At 37.6% G+C, this 27,308-nt stretch overlaps 1 protein-coding gene across 1 annotated transcript; it reads left to right on the top strand.

The window, feature by feature from the left end:
- Positions 1–6,119: 6,119 nt before the first annotated feature.
- Positions 6,120–9,384, top strand: LOC149571308 (transcription factor MYB8-like). Its single transcript, XM_089812856.1, has 3 exons — positions 6,120–6,601; positions 6,709–6,838; positions 8,665–9,384. The coding sequence occupies exons 1-3, from the start codon at positions 6,469–6,471 to the stop codon at positions 9,164–9,166; spliced, it is 765 nt and encodes a 254-aa protein (XP_089668982.1). The 5' UTR covers positions 6,120–6,468; the 3' UTR covers positions 9,167–9,384.
- Positions 9,385–27,308: the final 17,924 nt, after the last annotated feature.

Genomic DNA, 27,308 nt, shown 5'->3' on the forward strand with positions numbered 1-27,308 from the left:
GTCCGTCGCAATTGTGATGTCAGCCACAAGCATTGCGATGAGGCTGCTGTAGTGGCGATGCCAACTATTGTCACAATTTCTAGAGCATCCATCGTAATTGTGACGGCAGCCACAAGCATTGCGATGGGGTGCCATCGCAATTGTGACATTAGCCACAAGCATTGTGACGGGGTTGCTGTGGCAGTGACGCCAACTGCCGTCGCAATTGCTAGGGTGTCCGTCGCAATTGCGACATCAGCCACAAGAATTGTGATGAGGTTGATGTCACAATAAAGTGGTTGCATACCGACGGATGGGCATCATAATTGTGACGGTATAGGATAGACATCCTAATTTGCAACTAAAAAATAACGACATCTATTACTATCATAATGGCGACACATAGCCATCACAAATAGATGCTAAATGTATTAGTGGTCTTTGAAAAGATAATGTGTTATTTGGTTATCATATGAAGTGAAGCAAGAAGTTGAGTTATTATATAGAAGAGAAGACAAGAAGTTGAGTAAAACACTAAGCTTGACCAAGTGACAATTTTACTAGGTAAATGAAGCATAGTATTAATGAACTTAAGAGATAATCAAGAAAGAACTATTAGCCAAGTGATAATTATGGCTGAGAACGAGGAACAAGGAAAATGTAGTAGTGAATGAGCATAGTGAAGACTAAGAAAGCCACTATAAGTCGAGCAAGATAGAATAGTAAAGACTGAGCTACCCAATGATGGATGAGCAGAGGAACATAGTAACAATATGTGAAAAAATTCATATTTGAAGGTGACATGGTTGAATTTTTGGATTGGTCAAAATGTGTATTTAATAAGGATTGATGAGATGACATATTTAATGCATGAATTGAGTTTGTTAAAGCGATATAAGGTGAGGATTCAAGGAGAATTTTGTAGTATTTTCAAGAAAGGAGTAGGAGAAAAAAATGATGGATAGATTCAATGAATATGATCAAACCCTAAAATCTATGGTGATGTTTAAGTGGAAAAATATCAAAGCTACCTATTTAAGGAGGAACATGAGATGTTTAATAGGGTTGGTTCATTGTTGATTGGTGAATTTGTGGAGAACTTGTGAAGAATAGAGTAGTAGAGGAAAAGTGAGAAGATTGGTGAAGTGTGGTTTCTTGAAGGGTTGCCAAGTAGATTAGAGATTAAGAGTATAATGAAGTCTAGTAAATGAACCAACAATTGTGGCAATAAAAGCCTTTAATCGAGGTGACATTCTAATGGAATGATCTAGATTCCTCTAACTAGGCCACTTCTAATAGGGTGATTAAATAATTTAACATGGTCACACCTAACAGTGTGTTTTGTAACCTTTAATAGGGTTGGCTCTTAATTGAGCTCACTTCAAAAGAGTGAAAAGTGGTAGCATGTTACTTGTTTCTCCCAAATTAGGTTTCCACGTTAAATCCTGGCATTATATATGTGTGACTATTTTTTTTTATGCATGTTATTTATTGTTGTTCATTTCTATTAGTCAGCATATACTAAACAAAGAGCTAGTGATGAATGAATAAGTTAAGTTTCTGATGGGATTCTACATTGGACATGATTTTATGAGTTTGAATAAGTTGTGTGAACTTGTTAAAAGTTAAATTGGTAGAGATATGTTGGATACAATTGATTAATTGTGTATTGTCTTTGATGTTACAAAAATGTCATGTCATTATCAATCAGTATATGTCAAGCTCACTTGGGCAGTGAAGATAGTTTTCTGTGTCTATCGAGCATTCCTGTGATTGTCTATTTTAGAAGGCAGTATCTACCAAGTTCACTCGAGTGTCGAAGGAAAATTATGCAGAAGGTGAGTGTTAACCAAGCTCACTCAGTTAATGAAGGAAAGTTGGATGGAACCAATGCTAACTAAGCTCACTTAGTTGCCAAAGGATTTTTGCGAGTTCGTAGTGTTAACTGAGCTTTTATTGGTTAACAAAGAAAATTGTTTCTGAGTTAGTTTCTACTAAGTTGGGTCAACTATCAAAGGATTTTCTTATTTTTGCATATTAAGCTCCATTGATTTATCTATTGATTCCACTCGACTAAGGTGATGAATATTCATTATTCTAAGTTGTATATGAGCTAACTTGACAAAGTGGAAGATATAAGTATAAGGTCAATTTGTGATTTCAAAGTGTGAGTGAATGTGAAACTATGAAGATGTTATTGAAGATTTAACGATGAGAAGAGGAAGTGAATTTGAAGGATTAGTAGAATATCCTTGTGGAGTAGAAAAGCTATATTTGATTAGGAAGGATCAAGTACAAGCCACAACAGAGATTTTTAATCAACAATTTAGTTGCATTCAAATTAGGTCATCTCATTGTTACTATCTAACCATTGTAGTAGTGATCTAAATCTCCTAATAGAGTTGGCTTAATAGTTATTTGCAAATCCTCTAACAATGTGGTAGTTCTATTGAATTGTCTAAAGACCTCTAATAAGGCCACTCCTAATAGGGTGATTAAATCCTCTAATAAGGTCACACCTAATAGTGTGTTTTTTGACTTTTAATAGGGTTGGCTCCTAACAGGGCTCACTTCAGAAGAGTGAAAATAGTAACTAGTTGCAATTGGTGGTTTTTCCCAAATTGGGTTTCTACGTTAAATCCTAGTGTCAAATGTCATGCTATTTTCTTTTAAGTTCTTGTAGCTAGGTTAAAGTAATGGTAATCATAGATAACATCTAAAGTTTATATGTTAAGCATTTATCAAGCATATTCAGTTATTACTGAGTTACAAAATTTTTGTGTGTTTACCGAGCATCAACAGTATTCAGTTTTCAATTTACATTTTTGTACTAACATCTAAGGGATCTAGGATTTATTTTAGTAGTGACTGATTCACCCCTCCCCTCTCATTTACTTTGAATATTCTAATAGATGTATTCTAAATATTCTAACATATGTCATCAACATGAGGCTACAATAATGACCTAGTGTACCTATCCAACTTCTTGCTCAAGAGGTGAATGAACCTAATAGTCTTTGAGATACAACAACATCTAGATGATGCACTTAAGGAGGGGGGACATATTGGATCCATTTTATTCAAAGTTCCCTTGCTCTATCCTGAGGAGCACCTTCACCTATGCTCATCTTTGAATAATTAACTTTCTTATGGAGTACAAATTCAACATATAATTTTTAATAAAATAAAAAGGGACCTGCATATTAGTGTGGGGTGGTATATAAGAAACCATCTATGAAAAATCCCAGAAGTTCTCTTGCATAACATAATTTTTGCGCCACATATTTCTTTAGAGATATTAAGGAACTCCACCTTATCATAATGCATCCCATAATCAAATTGGGCATGCATGGACTCTCACCATTGAAGTGCAAAATTATGTTGTACTTTAATTGCCTCTATATTCTCAATTATGAGGCTCATTAGCACAATATGGGGCATAACATAGCGATATTAGCATAAGAATTTTGATTTCTCCTCAATTGATTCAAATCATCATCTATCAGGTCAACTATAGGTTGAGGCTTCACAGTTAGAGGGCCTTCAAGTTTATGGTCTTGAGAGGGTGGGTTTATAGGCTCATTATTTGGTGGGGGAGGAGGGTTTTGAGGCTTGTTGTTTTGTGGAGGATGGTTATAAGGTTCATTATTTTTTGGAAAAGTTTTTTTAGTTGATTTATGTCTATCCTTGATTAAATTATAAATGTATAAAATCAAAACTAATTTGAAACAATAAAAAATCATTTCAACTAAAAAACCCTATATTTAGCCAAAAACTAGAAACTCGCCAAAAAAAACTTACAAAAAGGACAAAAAATTGAAAAACCACTTACCTTTAATGGATTTGCACAAAGAAAAATCACTTATTGGGGTCATATACATGTAAGCAACTAGATACATGATACAAAGAATGAGAAAATCACAAATAAACATGACAATCACTACTTGTTGTCTAGGTGAAAATAGCATTAGGTATCAAATATCTAATGCTTGGATCTAGAAGTCAAATAAACTTGATAATATATTAAAATAACATCTTATATAAGTATACTATATTGTTATAAATAATAAAATTAATTAATATATGATAATATATTGTTCTAGATAATAATATATTATAGTACATTAAATAACATATTGTAATATAATATAATATATCATGTGTGTGTGTGTGTGTGTGTGTGTGTGTGTGTGTGTGTGTGTGTGAGAGAGAGAGAGAGAGAGAGAGAGAGAGAGAGAGAGAGAGAGAGAGATTTCAATTTACATACAATTTGATGGTGTTTCTACTCTAGATTTATGGACCTTGAGTGGTTTCACTTCATTATTTTTTCTTGGGTATTGCAAGAGGATATGTAACATGTATAATGATTTTTTTGTCCCATACATAATGTGTTGTGGTCCACTTCCCATTCCTCTGCACTACAATAATGTTTTGTGTCCACCTATTTCATATTATATTCAACTAGTTACCTAGTCAATTGTATGAGAATTTGCAAGTTATATATTGATATAAATAAAGAACAAATAGTTGTGTATCATGTGTGGCTATCAAAGTGGAGAGTAGCATTTGTATACTTATACAAAGAAGACATTTGAAAGAGGGTACATTTGAGACTTGATTGGTTGAGTTGATGTGATGAGTATTTATGAGAAGTATGGACATTCATGCATTATCTATCAATGCAATGAAGATCAACGGATTGAATTGGCACTACTTGTCAGTGGTGGGTTTATTCTCTTTTACCTTTCTTCTCTGGCAGTGAGCCCTTGGTAATTATCCTTTCTATGTAAATGTCACCTTAATTGTTGTTCTTATACTTATAATAATAGTCTTTTTATTTTTACCTCAATATAATTTTCCATGTAAATCTAGTGTTTCATGTATTTTGTGGTTCTTGTGCTTTCAATTTTTAAATCTTTTTAAAACTAAAAATAAAAATAACTTTGGTAGAACTAATTAATACTGAGTTCTATTGAGATTAGAATTTTGTAGACAATTGATTCACCCATCTCTAAATTTTGTGTGTGTGTGTGTGTGGAGAGAGAGAGAGAGAGAGAGAGAGAGAGAGAGAGAGAGAGAGAGAGAGAGGGGTTCATGATTCTTACTTTTGGAAAAAAAATCTATTTTTAATGGAAAAGAAAAGAAATAGTTCATGATTCTTATGTTTGGAAAAGTCTATTATTTTAATGAGAAAGAAAGGAAATAAATTTTAGGAATTATTTTAAAATATATACATATTTTAAGATATGATATAAGTTAGTAGAAAATGTAAAAAATAACCATGACTTTGAAAGGTTGGTTTGACACAAGTACTATTCAAAAAATATAGAAGAAATGTTTATAAGATATAAGAATTTAAGTTTTTTTATTGTAAGAATTTATTTTAACTAATAAAATAATAACTATTTATTAACACTAGTTTGAAAAGGGTTGAATTAAAATTAGAATTTGTAACTTAAGATGTTAAAATCAAAAGATTAATTTGGTTTGCATGAATATCAAGTGGTTATTAGTGTGTTGTAAAATAAGATAATACAAAGTCATGAGACGATACAGTGTAGAGATAGAACTAGAGATATCTAGGGAAACAAAATTGTTCAAATATATTAAAAATGATAAGAAAAACTTAAATGAACTATAGAAATAAGTTTCATAATAGATTAATGTGGAATTGCCTAAGTTAAAAAAAAACAATAATGAGAAGTGGAGAAAATACATGTTCAAACCAAACTTAACATTGAGCATATGCATAAGTCACTAACAAGCCATTCAAACAATCATGGTTGTAAAGAGTTTGATTACCCAATCAATTCGAGTGGGCAACAAGATTATCTTAACATGATAAGAAGGTCATTAATGTCACCCCAAACTTTTCGCAAGGATTCCATAATCTGAAGTGACGTCATGTAGAATTTGTAAATGATTCAGACAGTGAGTGTTAGGTTGTGGAATTCAAGATGGGCCCAAGGTCAAATGCCAACTGCAATGGAAATAAATATTGCTCAAAAGCGACCTTATCTGAACGACTATTTGGTAGATTCCTAAGGATTCAACTACCTTTACTGAAATAGCCTCTTATCCACATTTATTCTTCTGATCAGAGCTTCTTCAAGAAAGGGATAGTTTCAGTTTTGGAGCTTACATTCTAAGCATCGAAAAAGAGGTAGGAGGCCTTAGTCCAAAGAAAACTAAAACAATGGGACCGAATGATTTAATGTCAATAAGGTGGCTAATAACATCACTAGTGGTTTTGAAAGACACTTATACCGAACAACACCTACCTCCTCATATGTTTGAACCACCGTTCAAAAACACATGGTGTTCTTAGCCATTTTCTTGCCAAGGTCAACCCTAAACACCACTCGCACATTTTTAACTACCACCACATATAAATAAAGGCCATGAGATCCATGGCTATACCAATTGCCCACCTCCTTATTCAAAACTCTCACATAACCTAAGTTCCTTCTTCCTTTGTTGAAGACAACTATGGGAAGAGCTCCTTGTTGTGACAATAGTGACAGAAACAAAGGAGCCTGGACTACAGAAGAAGATGAAAGGCTTATCCAATACATTCAAGCCCATGGAGAAGGCTGTTGGAGGTCCCTCCCTAAGGCTGCAGGTTGAATAGGCTGCTTTGCTTGTGGGTTTCTGTCCAAAGATTTGGGTTTTGGTTTTTCTTGGTTTCTTGGAGTAATTCTAAGCTTAATTTGATTGCATTTCTACCAGGTCTGCTTCGCTGTGGCAAGAGTTGCAGGCTAAGATGGATAAATTATCTTCGTCCGGACCTCAAGCGGGGTAACTTTTCTGAAGACGAAGAGGACCTCATCTTCAAACTACATGCCCTTCTTGGTAACAAGTATGTCATAAACAGATGATATAATCTGTTTATTACATGTTTTTAAATTAGATTGTGTGAGAGCTTTTGCATCAACATATTCCATATCGTGTGTCATTGCATTACATTACTGCACTTTCTAGTGCCTGTCTACAAGTATGAATACTTTTTAGAGCTCATTTCTTTGTTCTATCATTGTCTCTACACAATTGTGAGGAGCATAACAATGGTTATAGCTCATTTCTTTGTTGTACCATTGTCTCTAGACAATTGTGAGGAGAATAACAATGGTTATCTGCTAAGAAGCAGTTGGGACTGAAACCTGTTAGCATGGCACTTCACCACCACCAAGATACCTGCCATCGGGCTTGTTCTCACATATTCTCCTTCAAGTTATGTTCAATCCAATTTATTTCCAACTTGGGGTGTCCTATTATGTACTTGTGAGTCAAAATCCAAACCTAGAACATGCCAAAATTGTTGTCACCTGTCTACCAGTCCCTCTGTGATTTGTTCTTTCCGACTCTTCATAGAAAATCTTTTCGTTTGGTTATAATGTTAGGTTCTTGAAGGAAAATGCACAAAGATTTTGTGCAAGGCTTGTGTGAATAGAAAAGGAAGAACAATGATGTGAGGGAAAAAACCAACAGTGATATACTCAAGGCATGAATAACTCACCAATTTAAACTGGTCAGTTGGAGAAGCAGCATAGTTACCCTTTAAAAATGTCAAGTCATTCATGTTTCAACTATCATTTGGTTATTTCATTGAGTCTGTGTATCCAGAGTGTGGAGCTACAATTCACATGGATGGATAAGCTAAGCTAGGATTAAAATCTAAGAACTTCCATTTTTTCTCCTTGGTGTTCTACCAACCAATTAACAACTGACCACTCCACAAGCCAAAGTTATGATATATCTTTTCCTTGACCTACAATTTATTTGCAGGCCTTCCATTCACTGCCAAAATGCTCTACCAACTAAATGACTGCCTCCTATTACTAGCCCATAAGCCAAATTTAAAAGGGTCGATGTTTTAACTTGGATATAGTTGTCAGCCATGCCGTTTAAGGTTTGTTTTTTTTTTCTTTTCTTTCCAATGTCTTTTTCTTCTTCCTTCCTAAGTTGGTTCTATTCAACCAATCAATCCATTCATGAGTAGGGATACAGGGAGAGCAGTGGCCTCATTTCTAACTACAATTCCTGAGCCCCATCCAATCACTCTTATTCGCTGCTCCAGCTCAAACTTTCAGTCAGAACATATTGAACAATTCTTGAATTCGACTAAAATTCAAGTTTAGATCATATCAAATGATGTTTGAGTTCAACAATAAGTTATCTTATGATATTGCTATTAGAATTGAATTGGATAATTTTTGAATTAAATTCATTGATCTGTGTTCTATGAGTAGTAGTTCGCAAGAGCCCACCTTTCATAAGAGTGAAAGATACACTTAGTGCTCATGATACAGATCATAATGAACAATTTTCAATTTGACTAAAATCTGCAAAGATTATCATATTATGATATTGTTAGGGAGATTCAATTGTGTTGTTTTCAGATCCTGAATCTTATAGTTCACAAGAACCCATCTTTCAGATGAATGTGAATGATATGCTACACAAGTTTGTTAAGCTATACTTCATGAATGATAGTTCATAAGAACTCATCTTTCATATGAATGTGAATGATATGCTGCACAAGTTAGTTAGGCTATATTTCATGAATAATAGTTCATAAGAACTCATCTCTCATAAGAATAAATATAACACTTGTAAGAATAAATATAACACTTGTAGATAATATGATTCTTGATTTCAAACTAATGTTGAATCTCTCCATTGCAGGTGGTCTCTGATAGCCGGACGACTACCCGGACGAACTGACAACGAGATAAAGAACTACTGGAACTCACATCTAAAAAGAAAACTGATCAGTAGGGGAGTCGATCCAAAGACCCACCGACCATTTTACAAAACCCTAATCACCCAAGATCAGAAATCGACCATTAAACAAGACGTTCTCACGCAGCCCAAATCAGAAATCGACCTAGAACAAGAAAAGTGCTCGGGCGAGACAGTGGACGAAGTTGTTCAATATTCTTCAGAAGGCGAGCTTTCTGAGCAAGGAATTACAAGTGATTGCCACAATCAAAGTAATACTAGAGAGATTATCAATCTGAATCTTGAACTCTCCATAACTTCACCATCGATTTATTCATCTGCTCGGGACGAAACAGTCCATTCTCATGGCAGCCATGGATGTCACAGCAAGGACGAATTGAAGAACGGACTAAATTCGGTGGGCTGCTACGTAGATTTCCCTCGTACAATGCTCCTCTTGAGATAGATAAAAGGGATGTGGGGCCGTAGATGCAAAAAGGTTACTCTGCAATGTTGTATTGTTGTAGTCTAGTACCGGTATTTTTGGGAGCTAAGAAACCTTCTTACATCTATTTTTTACATCATTTCCAAATAATAGTTGTTACTGCTTACACTATTTTAGCCTTGTATCTCTCTCTCTAATTGTATTAACCGAGATATAAATTAGATTTCAGTTGTGCAAAATCCAAGTTGTTCTACATTCATTTACTAAGAATCATTAATGGTGGTCAGAGCTACTTTTATAATTTTAAGTTTGTATTTCAAATTTATTTTATAATAAATGTAATATTTGAATTAATACGTTCGTATTTTAGTTCTTTTATTTTTATTTTTTTATTCATAAGAGATGGAAGTCGAGATTAATTATTATATTAATAGTTATTATTATTATTTATTAAGTTCAAGTAGACCCAAATTTTAGTTCTTTTCTTTTTCTTTTGGGATTGGTAAGAGGCGAGAGATTAATTATTATTATTTATTAAGCTCAAATAGATTCAAACTCAAGGTCTCTCAATAAGAAGCTCACAATTTACGGTCGTGTTGTAATTGTATTTTAATTATCTTGTTAATGTAAATGTAATATTTGAATTAAGATTCAAATTTACAACAATTTCTTATATTTGAAATGGACTAAAACTTACTATCATTAATGATATGAATAGATTTAAATTACTTATGCAATCTATACAAAAACTCCTATTATTCCACTACTTATTCAAGTAGTATTTTGGGAACCAAGAGGCAATATAACTAATCTTATAATTCCGAGCTTATGTTTTGAAAACTAATAGTCACTACAAATGATCTTATAAGTTTGACCTTATATTTTGAGAGCCAAGCCACTACAACTGATCTATGACTGCTACCTTTATTTCAATTGGATTCCTACCTATGATCACTACCCATACTTGAATTGGATTCAAACCTACAACTGGTAACAATATTGTAATTGTAGTTCAAACATGTAACCATTATCAATATGGATAGATTTAAAGTTCTTATGCAATCCATACAACACTCGAGTTATTCCACTACTTAGTCAAGTAGCATATTGGAAAAAAGTTAATACTTTTTTCAAACATGGAGAATCAAGAGACATCAAAACTGATTTTATAATTTTGAGTCCATACATTGAAGTCTTCTCATCTAAATGTAATATTTCAATTAAGATTTGAATCTATGACAACTACTCATATTTGAATTGGACTTGAACCTAGTCCGACCACTACGCATGTTTGAATCAAACTCAAACCTATTACCACTGCTCGTATTTAAATTGTTGCTTGATCATTATCAATATGGATAGATTTAAATTACTTATGCAATCTATACAAAAATCAAACTATTCCACTAGAAATTCAGGTAGCATATTGGAGAAAATTGGTTTTTCTTTTCCAGCATCAAGAATCAAGAGTCATTAGAATTGATTTTATAATTCTAATCTCATATTCTGAAATTTTCATCTAAACCTAGTACTTGAATTAAGATTTGAACCTTGAACAACTATACATATTGAATTGGGCTCAAACCCACAACCACTACTCATAATTAGACCAGACTCAAACATATGATTATTACCCTTATTTATATTGTGGCTTTAATGTGTGACCATCCTCACTATGAATATATTTAAATTACTTCTACAATCTATACAAAATTCATATTATCCTCACCAATCTCAAGTGAAAAAAACAATCTGAATCAACGACCAATAAAATTGATCTTATAATTTATTATCTAAATATAATGTTTAAATTGAAATTTGAACAACTACTCATATTTGTTATTGAAACCACCATCTATATTTTAATTTGAACATATTCAAATGAAGATTCTAACCTAAATCTTTTACTCATTTTTGAGTTGAGATTCTATCCTCCCATCATTACTCATATTTGAATTGGGACCTCCCTATTTGAATTTATTGGAATTGAGATTCGAACCTATAACTACCACCATATTTGAATTGGTACCTATATTTGAATTGGGATTCGAACCTGCAACAACTACCAATATTTCAATTGGGACTTGAACCTGCCACCATTATTAATATTGAATGTAATTTTAAAATAAGAAAAACGATGAACTGCCACGTTTAAAGAAACAAAAATTATTGGGTTGTTGAAGGGAAGCTGTCAGCTTTGACTGGTAGTTTATGCTGTACAACGGATTTTTTCGTCTCCGTACGAGAACAAGTCAATAATTTAATTTTTAATGGCATCGTTGTTATTTGCCATATATTACATTGTCTCTTAACTTTCAACGTATAATGCTCTCGTAATTATAGTATCGAATTTCTAGATTTCCACTAGCGGGTCTTCTTTCAACATAACATCGATTGTACTCCAGAAATGAGATGCTTTCAATTGAGACCATCCAATGTTTCAGCATTAAAGTCATACAATTAAAATATATGAATATAAATTTAATGTGAATATTATTAGTTGAGATTATGTATCCACATGAGTACGTAAGAGAAGAGAAACATATGATATTGTTTAATATCTATTAAGAGAAAATAAACATACCATGAGAGAAAAAAACATTATATTGTGTATAATTAGGAAAAAGGAAACGTATCATTCTTATGATTTGAGAGAAAATAAATGTGTTATATTTTATTATTAAGATAAATAATGGTATCATAATCTATGTTCTAGGAAAAGAGAAATGTAACAATTTCTATGATCTAAAAGAAAAAGAAACATATGATACTTTATGATTCATGAAAAGAAAAATATATTGCATAAGAGAATATAAATATATCACTGAATGATCCAAGAAGTGAAATCACTAAATGATCTAACACAAGAAATGTATTGAACAATCCGTGATTTGGGAGCGGAAATGTCTCACACCTCATAATCAAATAGAAGAGAAATGTATCACATCCCATTATCGAAGAGGAAAAATGCATCATACTTCGTGATCCAAGAAAAGAGAAATATATCGCTCAGTGGTCCATCATCATCGGCCATCCTTAAACATAACACACTAAGGAAGAAATATCTCTTCTCTTGATGCTCATGCTCTATACTTAATTTCGTCCGATCATGATCATTCAAGAGAAGAGACATGTATTAAAATGCATGATAAAAGAGAAGACAAACATATCACACTTAATGATCTATTGTCACAATGCACATGAAAATAAAAGAAATGTATCACATTCTATTATTTAAAACAAATAATCATATTACAATTATGATGCAAGACAAGAGGAATACAGCACTCTCTATGATCAGAGAGAGGAAATATATCACACTTCAAGACTTATGAGGAAAAATGTATCACACTATAATCTATAGTCAAAATGAATATGTAAGAGGAAATAAATGTCTTGCACTTTATGATCCATTAAATGAATAAACAAGAGAAAAATTGTATCACTCGATGTGAAATAATAATGAAATAATAAAAATAATAATAATCTTATAACATCTAGATTCCAATCTCAAAAACTAAAAAATCTTGACTGCACTTTACTGATGTGACCTCCAACTATGTTGAAAAATTTGAGGTTAGCCATTTGAGTGAGTCATCAGCAACTTATGATGAAACACAGCTCATAATATTGCGACTTATGAGTACACAGGCATAAAGTCGGCATCAAATAAGAAATAGAGAAAAGTAGAAATCTTTTGAGTGGCTAAGATAATTTCCCTGGTCACGCACTAATCCTGTCTTTTTCCGTCTTTTGACGAGATCTTCGGATAGCTTTGATTGTTTGGCCGTTTTCACAGAATTTGCTCATCAAGTCTTAAATTTGGTTGTCTTTATCCACAGCATTAACAGCATGATAGACTTCGGTCCTCTATTATATTTATATATAGCGTTTAATACATACAAAAGCGTATGGTAAACTATGTTGTATAAATATATTGTTCTAGTTTATGATTATGACAGATTTCATGTTTTCACTTATCTTGAATTGAGTTCATATTTAGAAAATTATTTTATCTTTGATTAAAAACAATTCTAAGGTTGAGATCATAGTTTCTTAAAGGCATATGTGATATATATATTCTTAAGTTAGAGGAATGGTTTTGAATTTTTAGAAGTTTTGAACTGTTTTCAATAAGTAAAGTGGGATGGAGTTTGAACCCTTACAAAATTAACATCAAGTCTAAAGACAAAGATATAGGGTCATGAGCAATGACACCTTACTAAGATTAGAAATGCACTAAAAACAAATAACTAGCAACACTCAAATCAATAAAATAGAAATATCTTGGGAAGGATAATAAACATCCTAGAAACCGCCTAACCTCACAAAATATAGACGAGCAAGCTACAACCAAAAACCATTAATTGGCAAAACTGAACTAGGCGAAGCAATGAGCACTAATCAATGACCACCTCACCAACCTCATCGAACTAGCATAAACTACCAACAACCAAAACCTATCATCATCAAGAACCAAACACCAAGCACCCAACACACAACACCTTGAGGCAACTCCTTAAGTTGGTCCAAGAAGAACTACTAGGTTGGGGGGGGGAGGTGGGGGAAGGGGGGGGGGGACAGGGTGGCTGAAGGACACCTCACTTGTCCCCTCAAGAGCCTGCAGATTGCACTCTTGTTTACTTAGGATCACCTCCCTTGTTTTTCTCTTTGCATTTATGTCTTTCAATTGAAGCTTAAGACCACCAAAATCAGGCTCCAACTTTTCCTTAACCGACTTTTGTTAGGAAGCCAAATCTTTAATTTGATCACCAAGATGATCTTGAGACTTTTTCATAGCACTAAGGGTCTTGAACATTTCATTTTTCTCTACTTCTAGGAGCAGTTTGTTGCAAATATCAAACACATGATCCTCTAGATGCTCTCAATTATGTAATTTGATTCTACAAGTCATAGTCCAATCTTCCACCTTACACGTCACCTAAATAATAACATCCAATTTATTTATTTTCTTGTGGGAAATATGCATCTGAAATAGTAACCATCTAGCCATAGTCTATAATCTATTATGGCAGTTGACCATTTCATTAGAATGTAAGGCTAGAGTATCAAAGTCCATAGTACCATCCTCCTTTTTAGGAACAAGATCACCTGATGAAAATCCCTGAGGCACTTTGGATCTCCAAGGTAGCTTAAATAAATAGTAGGGGAGAAAGGGAACCAAGTAGACCCATGGGATATGGGGGTGAAAAATTGGGTACGATTCTCAGGGATCCAATGTGACTCAATAGCCTAGGATGAGTCCTTAGAAGAATCCTCAAAGACATCTAGATCAACAACATTCTTGTATTGCTGAGGGGGGTCCTTTTTCTTGTTCTTAGCCTTATGAGGAGGGAGGATACACAAACTAGATCCAAAGAAGGTTTTAGAAGTAATTAGGGTATGGGTTTGTTTCACCGAGGAAGAAATAGATAGGAAAACTAGATTTTTCAAGTCATCCACCAAATAAGGGGAGTTATAGAGCACTAGATTTATATGAAACTCATAAAACATGTATAGAATCCTTTGATTCTTGGGGGGTGATCCTTTAAATTTGGATTTTTCCATAGAAATAGAAAGAGGAGAGAAAATCTAGTATGAGAAAAAGAATAAATCCTTTAGATTCTAAAATGGTTTAGCATAGAAAACAACTGGGAGTGAAAATGTTAGAATATTTAGAATAACTGAAAGGCGGGGGGGGTATCTAAATGTACCAATTGAACAAATAATCACTTAATGTAATGTCCCCTCTTTAATTCGACATGGCATTAATCATGGATTTGCCTATTCCAGACTCTCGTAGGCAAATAGTGTGGAGAGGGAGTCAATTTTGCGGATCAGATGGTCGTATCTTGCTCTTGAAGAAGTGTTAAGAAGTTATATTTCATTATTATGTTATAATTATAAGTTGAGCTGCACTTTTTTATTTTATAAAATTACTTTATTATAAAAAGTGCATTATAATGAGATTTAATAAAGGATGTTTCTAGAAGTTCTAGCAACTTCTTAGAAAAGTGAATAAATAGGGGGCTGGGCCTCTCATTTGGGGGCACGGGAATATGATAAGTTAATTACATCTTCTATGAGCATTTGTGGAGCTTGATGGTCTGCAAATATTCGACATAATCCTTGAGAACGATACCTCTCAAGAGATTGCATAACTGAGGGAGTGAAAGACCTTCTGAAGGGTTGCACATTGGAAGTGGTGCTCTGCCATTTCATGTTGAGCTTCAATGGTGTACTCAGATTTGGACTGAGGGTTTGCATTTTTCAGTGATCCAAGGACTGATTTTCCATCTACTTATTAGAAGAAGCGCATTGGCATTGTTTGGAGAACATTTCAGGGGTTTTTGGTGGCTTCCCAGCAAGGATCGATTTCCAACTAGAACTCACACTTTTGCTTGTATCTCCTATTCGGCTGGGAGATTGATTTTTATATTGTGGGAGGCACTTACCCTAGCCCAAGCGTCCATGTTTATAGAATTTTCGGCATATGTTATTGAAGATAAAAATTACTATAAAAATCGCACCAGACAGTGCAGTACGGCCTGACACAGCAGCAGTGTACGGACTTCATTTTGGGTGCAACAAATAGTTCAATTTTCATCTACAGCATCTGCATTCCCAATGCAATCGACAAAAAATTTCCAGGTTCCTCTAATTCGATTGCATTTGCTAGATAGATGTCAAAATTGTAACAAGGGTGTGAATTTCCAGTTATTGTTGTAACAGTCAGTAAAAATCAGTCATTACTTGCATTGCATATTTCATTTTGTGTCTATTGTATATGAAAAACATTCATGATCAGCTCAAACCATATGGTCTATTTGCAGCAGATTTCTAGTGCCAAACAATTGCAAATCTGAATGTTGTCAAAATTTTGGAAGTTGTATTTAGGCAATTGTTTTGAATATTCTATATTATTTCTTGAGTACGGAAACTAGTTCTATTGCCAAGTGTTTGACAGAATTCCTACTTCAGCCTTGGTAGTTTATTTGGTCTTTTTAGCAAGGATCTTTACAGTGGTATCAGAGCTAAAGTCCTGCCATCCTGTGGAGTTCTTCTCGGGAATTTGGAACAGCTGGGAAAGTGTTTGACGAAATGTCAAAACACTAAAATCAGAGCATGCGACAAAGGCATTATAATTTCCGTAATACCAAAGCAAGACAAGATAGGACTTCAGATCTGCAGAGCGATCAGTCTAGTTCATCTATCCAGGTAGACATATAATCCATTCATACAGACACAAGAGAGGTATTCTTTGATCAAGACTACGACTACAATATGGATAGGGGCGGGAATGTCGATCCAGATCAGCGAGAGGAAAGATTTTTACAGTTATTAGACACCTTGGCACAGGGATAGCGATTAGCAGAGCAGAGAGCACAGGAACAAAATCAGAGAATGGAGCTTATGATGCAGATGATGGCTCGTCAAATGGGGTTGAACGCTAACTTAGGGAAAGGAAATAATCAGAATGGTAACAATCGGAATGGGGATAATCAGGATGAGATACATAATAGAGGAGAACAAATGGGGAACAATTTCGGTCATGTACCCCAGCAAGCTAGGACAGTAAGTTCAAGGCCTATGATTCCCACGTTCCTCCCTAGAGCTCCAGAGCAGCCGGTACCAGAACCCCAGATCACTGACATACAGGATTAGTTGAGGAGAGATTGGGAAGCCGGAGGTCCAGATTTTACTGCTGCAATCACCTTTAGAGAATATATGGATGTGAGGATGAAGCATATGCCCCGTGGACATGACAGGACTCAAAGCTATGAGCTATGGAAGAAAGTAGGGAAACTTCAATTACCATATTATGATGGCTCGGGGAAGTCTACAGCAAGAGCTTGGGTTCAAAAACTTGACACATACTTTCAATTGAACCCTATGTCTGAGGAAGAAGCTATTAAGTATGCAGCAATTCACCTGGATGGGTTAGCACACGAGTGGTGGCATCATGGTATGGTCACTATGGGTCATGCACACATTACCTCATATGTGGAGTTCACGGAGAGACTGATTGAACGGTTTGATAAGAAGGATCTAGAACTCCATTTCAAGGAATTAGCTCAGCTTAAACAGTGGGGATCATTGGAAACATACATTTCAGAGTTTCAGAAACTTGCAGTGTTAGTAACAGATGTATCTGAACGAAGGCTATTGGTTTTATTTATGGATGGGTTAGTTGATCCGTTGAGAGGGTGGATTAAAGCTCTCAACCCTCCCACTTTGCAGGAAGCTATCAAGAAAGCTCGTGACATGGATTCCTCTTCAGCTTCTAAAAATAAATTTCAGGCAAAGAGTTTCCCTTCAGGAAGAGATAAGGATAGGAAACCCTTTCATAGAGAGGCACAGCTACCTAAGGAAGAAAGTAAGAAGCTGGACAAGGAGACACTTAATGACTTGCGTAGGAAGAAGCTATGCTTCTATTGCAAAGGACCGTATGAGTACGGCCATGACTGTCCTATGAAGCCAAAAGGGAAGGCCAACCGGGCAATGTGGGCTTATTACGAAGAATCAGATTCAGATGGTTCGGAACATCATGATGAGGATCTCGATGAAGCGGAGGGAGAGCATGAGATAGACAGTGCAGGGAAAGGGCAAGAAACAGAGTTACATTTACAGGAAGCACGACTGTCTAGTATCCAGAGAGAGGGATCTTTCAGACTTCGGGGAGTCTTGGCTGGGCAGAAGGTTATTAGATTGTTGGACACAGGTGCCACACATAATTTCATTGATGCACAATTTGTGGAGAAGCGTGGACTCATTACTGAGGAGTTCGAGGGACTAAGAGTCAAGGTAGCTGATGGCTACACTCTTCGTTGCGACAGGATGGTACGAGACCTACCTTTGCGCCTGAACAACTATAAGTTTAAGGCGGACTATCATGTGGTCAACATGGGTGACATGGACATAGTACTTGGAATGCAGTGGCTACCTTGAGATTAGAAGATATTGAGATACAATTTGAGGTGAATGGTAGAACTCATGTGCTTAAGGCTATCCGTAATGGTGATATCAGGACTATCTCATTTAGGCGGCTGGAGAGATTAACTAGGCATAATGATATAGAGTGGGCAGCAGTTTGTACTTTGATACCTACACAAGAGGGGCAACACAAGGCGGAATATCATCCTGATATTCAAAAATTGAGGATTAAGTACGAAAAGGTATTCAGTGAGATTCCACCAAGCAGGCCACCAGACAGAGGCATTGAGCATATTATTGAGCTAGAGGAAGGTGCTAAACCTATCATGATCACACCATATCGACATCCAAAGCGACTCAAGGATGAGATCGAAAGGACCATTGAGGAGTTGCTAGCTATGGGGCACATCCGACCAAGTAAGTCACCTTTTGCATCTTCTGTTGTTTTGGTAAAAAAGAAGGATGGAACGCTTCGGATGTGTATTGATTACAGGGCATTAAATAAGAGAACCATTAAGAACAGGTATCATATTCCTCGCATTGATGAGTTGATAGATGAATTACATGGGGCCTGTTATTTCACAAAAAATGATTTGAGATCAGGATATCACCAGATCAGAGTCCGTGAGCAGGATATTGAGAAAACTGCTTTCAGATGTCATTGTGGGCACTTTGAGTTTGTAGTCATGCCTTTCGGCCTGACCAATGCACCTGCCACTTTCTAGTCCACTATGAACAGAGTTTTCCACCATCAGTTGAGGAAATTCGTGCTGGTGTTTTTTGATGACATTTTGATCTATAGCCGATCATGGCAGGAGCATCTAGAGCATTTGGAGACGGTGTTGAGCATTCTACAGAAGGAGTCCTTGTATGCAAAGGAGTCCAAATGTGACTTAGGGATGACCGAGCTATTATATTTGGGACACATCATTAGTGCAGATGGAGTATGGATGGATCCTAAAAAGATTCGCGCCATTGTTGATTGGCCTCCACCAGAGAACCTTACACAGTTGAGGGGGTTCCTTGGTTTATGTGGTTTCTATCGCAGGTTTGTCAGTGGCTACTCACGACATGCAGCTCCCATGACAGATCTATTGAAAAAAGGGGAATTTGTGTGGACTCAGAAGGCACAAGACTATTTTATGAGATTTAAGGAGATAATGACTACGTGCCCAGTTCTAGCACTACCTGATTTCACGAAACCATTTGAGCTTCAATGTGATGCATCTGGAGAGGGAGTAGGTGCTGTACTTATGCAGAATAAGCACCCCATAGCTTATGAGAGTAGGAAGCTCAGAGGACCCGAGTGTTCATTCAGTATATATGATAAGGAGATGTTGGCTATCATGTATGCTTTGGCCAAATTCAGACAATATCTTGTGGGTAGCAAGTTTTGTATTAAAACTGATCATAACAGTCTGAGGCATTTCTTGGGACAGCGGGACCTGAATGATCGCCAGCAAAAGTGGGTAAGTAAGTTGCAGGCATATGATTTTGACATCTCATATGTCAAGGGAACTCAGAATGTTGTTGCAGATGCTCTATCTCGAAGGCCACATCTCACCATTATGGTTCAGATATCAGAGGATTGGCGACACTTGATTATAGCAGAGTATGCCAGGGATACATGGACCTCCGATATAGTAGAGGGAACAGTGATTGATACTAGATATACACATGTAGATGATTTGATCATTTACAAGAACAGGATTTACCTAGTCCCAGGATCGAAGGTCAAGCGACTGATCTTGAGAGCACTTCATGACTCACCGACAGCAGGCCATCCCGGGTACTTCAAGACTTACAGATTAGTTCGAGAGCGGTTCACTTGGAAAGGGCTGAAAGCTGATGTTTTGCAGTACGTTCGAGAGTGTCTTGTTTGCCAGAAAAACAAACAAGAACATACCTGTCCGGCAAAGCTCTTACAGCCACTTTCGATCCCTGACAGGAAGTGGGAATGCATATCCATGGACTTTATCACAGGTTTGCCCAAGGTACAAGGACGAGATTGTATTTATGTGGTAGTAGATAGATTAACGAAATATGCTCATTTCTTTCCTGTCACCACTACACACTCAGCAGCTCAGGTGGCAGAAGTTTTCTTTCGGGAGGTTTTCAGATTGCATGGATTGCCTCGAAACATTGTGAGTGACAGGGATAGCCGTTTCATGAGTCACTTTTGGCAGGAGGTATTCCGGTTATGTGGCACGGAGCTTACACCCAGCACTAGCTATCACCCACAAACCGATGGTCAGACAGAGATTGTGAACAAATGGGTGGAAGGGTATTTAAGAAATTATGTAGCAGCTCAGCAGCGAGCTTGGGTCAGATGGATATATCTCTGCGAATATTGTTACAATACTACATATCACATGACTATACAGATGACACCCTTCATGGCACTTTACGGTTATGAAGCACCTAGCTTCTTGGATTTGTTGCTGAGCGACAGCCGGGTACCCAGTGCAGGTGAATTATTACAGGAGAGTAAGGATATAGTTGCTACCCTCAAAGACAATATTGCCAGAGCTCAGAACCAGCAGAAGCAGTATGCAGACCAGAAGAGAACTGAGCGTAGTTTTGAGGTAGATGATATGGTTTACCTCATGTTGCAGCCATACAGGCAATCTACTCTTAAGAAGAGTGGTGCAGAGAAACTTAAGCCACGCTATTATGGACCATTCAGGATTATCAGGTGAGTTGGTGAAGTGGCTTATGAGTCGGAGCTTCCCGCAGATAGCAGAGTGCACAATGTGTTTCATGTGTCACGCCTCAAGAAGGCTTTGGGTCAGAATATGGTGCCTTCTGCAGTATTACCTCCTTTAGATGATGAGGGAAGATTGATTCTAGTACCAGAGTCCATCCTGGAGAGCAGAGAAAATCAGCTTCGCAGAAGAGTGATCAGAGAATACTTGGTTAAGTGGAAAGATCTACCTGTTGAGGATGCTACTTGGGAGGGGGAAGCTATTTTGCAGCACCCGGTGTTGAGATTGCTTGAGGCCAAGCAATTTCAGGAAGGGCGGGCTGTAATGTCCCCTCTTTAATTCGACATGGCATTAATCATGGATTTGCCTATTCCAGACTCTCGTAGGCAAATAGTGTGGAGAGGGAGTCAATTTTGCGGATCAGATGGTCGTATCTTGCTCTTGAAGAAGTGTTAAGAAGTTATATTTCATTATTATGTTATAATTATAAGTTGAGCTGCACTTTTTTATTTTATAAAATTACTTTATTATAAAAAGTGCATTATAATGAGATTTAATAAAGGATGTTTCTAGAAGTTCTAGCAACTTCTTAGAAAAGTGAATAAATAGGGGGCTAGGCCTCTCATTTGGGGGCACGGGAATATGATAAGTTAATTACATCTTCTATGAGCATTTGTGGAGCTTGATGGTCTGCAAATATTCAACATAATCCTTGAGAACGATACCTCTCAAGAGATTGCATAACTGAGGGAGTGAAAGACCTTCTGAAGGGTTGCACATTGGAAGTGGTGCTCTGCCATTTCATGTTGAGCTTCAATGGTGTACTCAGATTTGGACTGAGGGTTTGCATTTTTCAGTGATCCAAGGACTGATTTTCCATCTACTTATTAGAAGAAGCGCATTGGCATTGTTTGGAGAACATTTCAGGGGTTTTTGGTGGCTTCCCAGCAAGGATCGATTTCCAACTAGAACTCACACTTTTGCTTGTATCTCCTATTCGGCTGGGAGATTGATTTTTATATTGTGGGAGGCACTTACCCTAGCCCAAGCGTCCATGTTTATAGCATTTTCGGCATATGTTATTGAAGATAAAAATTACTATAAAAATCGCACCAGACAGTGCAGTACGGCCTGATACAGCAGCAGTGTACGAACTTCATTTTGGGTGCAACAAATAGTTCAATTTTCATCTACAGCATCTGCATTCCCAATGCAATCGACAACAAATTTCCAGGTTCCTCTAATTCGATTGCATTTGCTAGATAGATGTCAAAATTGTAACAAGGGTGTGAATTTCCAGTTATTGCTGTAACAGTCAGTAAAAATCAGTCATTACTTGCATTGCATATTTCATTTTGTGTCTATTGTATATGACAAACATTCATGATCAGCTCAAACCATATGGTCTATTTGCAGCAGATTTCTAGTGCCAAACAATTGCAAATCTGAATGTTGTCAAAATTTTGGAAGTTGTATTTAGGCAATTGTTTTGAATATTCTATATTATTTCTTGAGTACGGAAACTAGTTCTATTGCCAAGTGTTTGACAGAATTCCTACTTCAGCCTTGGTAGTTTATTTGGTGTTTTTAGCAAGGATCTTTACAGTGGTATCAGAGCTAAAGTCCTGCCATCCTCTGGAGTTCTTCTCGGGAATTTGGAACAGCTGGGAAAGTGTTTGACGAAATGTCAAAACACTAAAATCAGAGCATGCAACAAAGGCATTATAATTTCCGTAATACCAAAGCAAGACAAGATAGGACTTCAGATCTGCAGAGCGATCAGTCTAGTTCATCTATCCAGGTAGACATAGAATCCAGTCATACAGACACAGGAGAGGTATTCTTTGATCAAGACTACGACTACAATATGGATAGGGGCGGGAACGCCAGTCCAGATCAGCGAGAGGAAAGATTTTTACAGTTATTAGACACCTTGGCATAGGGACAGCGATTAGCAGAGCAGAGAGCACAGGAACAAAATCAGAGAATGGAGCTTATGATGCAGATGATGGCTCGTCAAATGGGGTTGAACGCTAACTTAGGGGAAGGAAATAATCAGAATGGTAACAATCGGAATGGGGATAATCAGGATGAGATACATAATAGAGGAGAACAAATGGGGAACAATTTCGGTCATGTACCCCAGCAAGCTAGGACAGTAAGTTCAAGGCCTATGATTCCCATGTTCCTCCCTAGAGCTCCAGAGCAGCCGGTACCAGAACCCCAGATCACTGACATACAGGATCAGTTGAGGAGAGATTGGGAAGCCGGAGGTCCAGATTTTACTGCTGCAATCACCTTTAGAGAATATATGGATGTGAGGATGAAGCATATGCCCCGTGGACATGACAGGACTCAGAGCTATGAGCTACGGAAGAAAGTAGGGAAACTTCAATTACCATATTATGATGGCTCGGGGAAGTCTACAGCAAGAGCTTGGGTTCAAAAACTTGACACATACTTTCAATTGAACCCTATGTCTGAGGAAGAAGCTATTAAGTATGCAGCAATTCACCTGGATGGGTTAGCACACGAGTGGTGGCATCATGGTATGGTCACTATGGGTCATGCACACATTACCTCATATGTGGAGTTCACGGAGAGACTGATTGAACGGTTTGATAAGAAGGATCCAGAACTCCATTTCAAGGAATTAGCTCAGCTTAAACAGTGGGGATCATTGGAAACATACATTTCAGAGTTTCAGAAACTTGCAGTGTTAGTAACAGATGTATCTGAACGAAGGCTATTGGTTTTATTTATGGATGGGTTAGTTCATCCGTTGAGAGGGTGGATTAAAGCTCTCAACCCTCCCACTTTGCAGGAAGCTATCAAGAAAGCTCGTGACATGGATTCCTCTTCAGCTTCTAAAAATAAATTTCAGGCAAAGAGTTTCCCTTCAGGAAGAGATAAGGATAGGAAACCCTTTCATAGAGAGGCACAGCTACCTAAGGAAGAAAGTAAGAAGCTGGACAAGGAGACACTTAATGACTTGCGTAGGAAGAAGCTATGCTTCTATTGCAAAGGACCGTATGAGTACGGCCATGACTGTCCTATGAAGCCAAAAGGGAAGGCCAACCGGGCAATGTGGGCTTATTACGAAGAATCAGATTCAGATGGTTCGGAACATCATGATGAGGATCTCGATGAAGCGGAGGGAGAGCATGAGATAGACAATGCAGGGAAAGGGCAAGAAACAGAGTTACATTTACAGGAAGCACGACTGTCTAGTATCCAGAGAGAGGGATCTTTCAGACTTCGGGGAGTCTTGGCTGGGCAGAAGGTTATTACATTGTTGGACACAGGTGCCACACATAATTTCATTGATGCACAATTTGTGGAGAAGCGTGGACTCATTACTGAGGAGTTCGAGGGACTAAGAGTCAAGGTAGCTGATGGCTACACTCTTCGTTGCGACAGGATGGTACGAGACCTACCTTTGCGCCTGAACAACTATGAGTTTAAGGCGGACTATCATGTGGTCAACATGGGTGACATGGACATAGTACTTGGAATGCAGTGGCTACATTCATTGAAGGTGGTTACCTTGAGATTAGAAGATATGGAGATACAATTTGAGGTGAATGGTAGAACTCATGTGCTTAAGGCTATCCGTAATGGTGATATCAGGACTATCTCATTTAGGCGGCTGGAGAGATTAACTAGGCATAATGATATAGAGTGGGCAGCAGTTTGTACTTTGATACCTACACAGGAGGGGCAACACAAGGCGGAATATCATCCTGATATTCAGAAATTGAGGATTAAGTACGAAAAGGTATTCAGTGAGATTCCACCAGGCAGGCCACCAGACAGAGGCATTGAGCATATTATTGAGCTGGAGGAAGGTGCTAAACCTATCATGATCACACCATATCGACATCCAAAGCGACTCAAGGATGAGATCGAAAGGACCATTGAGGAGTTGCTAGCTATGGGGCACATCCGACCAAGTAAGTCACCTTTTGCATCTTCTGTTGTTTTGGTAAAAAAGAAGGATGGAACGCTTTGGATGTGTATTGATTACAGGGCATTAAATAAGAGAACCATTAAGAATAGGTATCCTATTCCTCGCATTGATGAGTTGATAGATGAATTAAATGGGGCCTGTTATTTCACAAAAATTGATTTGAGATCAGGATATCACCAGATCAGAGTCCGTGAGCAGGATATTGAGAAAACTGCTTTCAGATGTCATTGTGGGCACTTTGAGTTTGTAGTCATGCCTTTCGGCCTGACCAATGCACCTACCACTTTCTAGTCCACTATGAACAGAGTTTTCCACCATCAGTTGAGGAAATTCGTGCTGGTGTTTTTTGATGACATTTTGATCTATAGCCGATCATGGCAGGAGCATCTAGAGCATTTGGAGACGGTGTTGAGCATTCTACAGAAGGAGTCCTTGTATGCAAAGGAGTCCAAATGTGACTTAGGGATGACCGAGCTATTATATTTGGGACACATCATTAGTGCAGATGGAGTACGGATGGATCCTGAAAAGATTCGCGCAATTGTTGATTGGCCTCCACCAGAGAACCTTACACAGTTGAGGGGGTTCCTTGGTTTATGTGGTTTCTATCGCAGGTTTGTCAGTGGCTACTCACGACATGCAGCTCCCATGACAGATCTATTGAAAAAAGGGGAATTTGTGTGGACTCAGAAGGCACAGGACTGTTTTATGAGATTTAAGGAGATAATGACTACGTGCCCAGTTCTAGCACTACCTGATTTCACGAAACCATTTGAGCTTCAATGTGATGCATCTGGAGAGGGAGTAGGTGCTGTACTTATGCAGAATAAGCACCCCATAGCTTATGAGAGCAGGAAGCTCAGAGGACCCGAGCGTTCATTCAGTATATATGATAAGGAGATGTTGGCTATCATGTATGCTTTGGCCAAATTCAGACAATATCTTGTGGGTAGCAAGTTTTGTATTAAAACTGATCATAACAGTCTGAGGCATTTCTTGGGACAGCGGGACCTGAATGATCGCCAGCAAAAGTGGGTAAGTAAGTTGCAGGCATATGATTTTGACATCTCATATGTCAAGGGAACTCAGAATGTTGTTGCAGATGCTCTATCTCGAAGGCCACATCTCACCATTATGGTTCAGATATCAGAGGATTGGCGACACTTGATTATAGCAGAGTATGCCAGGGATACATGGGCCTCCGATATAGTAGAGGGAACAGTGATTGATACTAGATATACACATGTAGATGATTTGATCATTTACAAGAACAGGATTTACCTAGTCCCAGGATCGAAGGTCAAGCGACTGATCTTGAGAGCACTTCATGACTCACCGACAGCAGGCCATCCCGGGTACTTCAAGACTTATAGATTAGTTTGAGAGCGGTTCACTTGGAAAGGGCTGGAAGCTGATGTTTTGCAGTACGTTCGAGAGTGTCTTGTTTGCCAGCAAAACAAACAAGAACATACCTATCCGGCAGGGCTCTTACAGCCACTTCCGATCCCTGACAGGAAGTGGGAATGCATATCCATGGACTTTATCACAGGTTTGCCCAAGGTACAAGGACGGGATTGTATTTATGTGGTAGTAGATAGATTAACGAAATATGCTCATTTCTTTCCTGTCACCACTACACACTCAGCAGCTCAGGTGGCAGAAGTTTTCTTTCGGGAGGTTTTCAGATTGCACGGATTGCCTCGAAACATTGTGAGTGACAGGGATAGCCGTTTCATGAGTCACTTTTGGCAGGAGGTATTCCGGTTATGTGGCACGGAGCTTACACCCAGCACTAGCTATCACCCACAAACCGATGGTCAGACAGAGATTGTGAACAAATGGGTGGAAGGGTATTTAAGAAATTATGTAGCAGCTCAGCAGCGAGCTTGGGTCAGATGGATATATCTCTGCGAATATTGTTACAATACTACATATCACATGACTATACAGATGACACCCTTCATGGCACTTTACGGTTATGAAGCACCTAGCTTCTTGGATTTGTTGTTGAGCGACAGCCGGGTACCCAGTGCAGGTGAATTATTACAGGAGAGTAAGGATATAGTTGCTACCCTCAAAGACAATATTGCCAGAGCTCAGAACCAGCAGAAGCAGTATGCAGACCAGAAGAGAACTGAGCGTAGTTTTGAGGTAGATGATATGGTTTACCTCATGTTGCAGCCATACAGGCAATCTACTCTTAAGAAGAGTGGTGCAGAGAAACTTAAGCCACGCTATTATGGACCATTCAGGATTATCAGGTGAGTTGGTGAAGTGGCTTATGAGTTGGAGCTTCCCGCAGATAGCAGAGTGCACAATGTGTTTCATGTGTCACGCCTCAAGAAGGCTTTGGGTCAGAATGTGGTGCCTTCTGCAGTATTACCTCCTTTAGATGATGAGGGAAGATTGATTCTAGTACCAGAGTCCATCCTGGAGAGCAGAGAAAAGCAGCTTCGCAGAAGAGTGATCAGAGAATACTTGGTTAAGTGGAAAGATCTACCTGTTGAGGATGCTACTTGGGAGGGGGAAGCTATTTTGCAGCACCCGGTGTTGA

This window comes from Cupressus sempervirens, chromosome 2, assembly GCF_028749045.1.
Source record: "Cupressus sempervirens isolate cs-2001-9-10 chromosome 2, ASM2874904v1, whole genome shotgun sequence".
Taxonomy (NCBI): domain Eukaryota; kingdom Viridiplantae; phylum Streptophyta; class Pinopsida; order Cupressales; family Cupressaceae; genus Cupressus; species Cupressus sempervirens.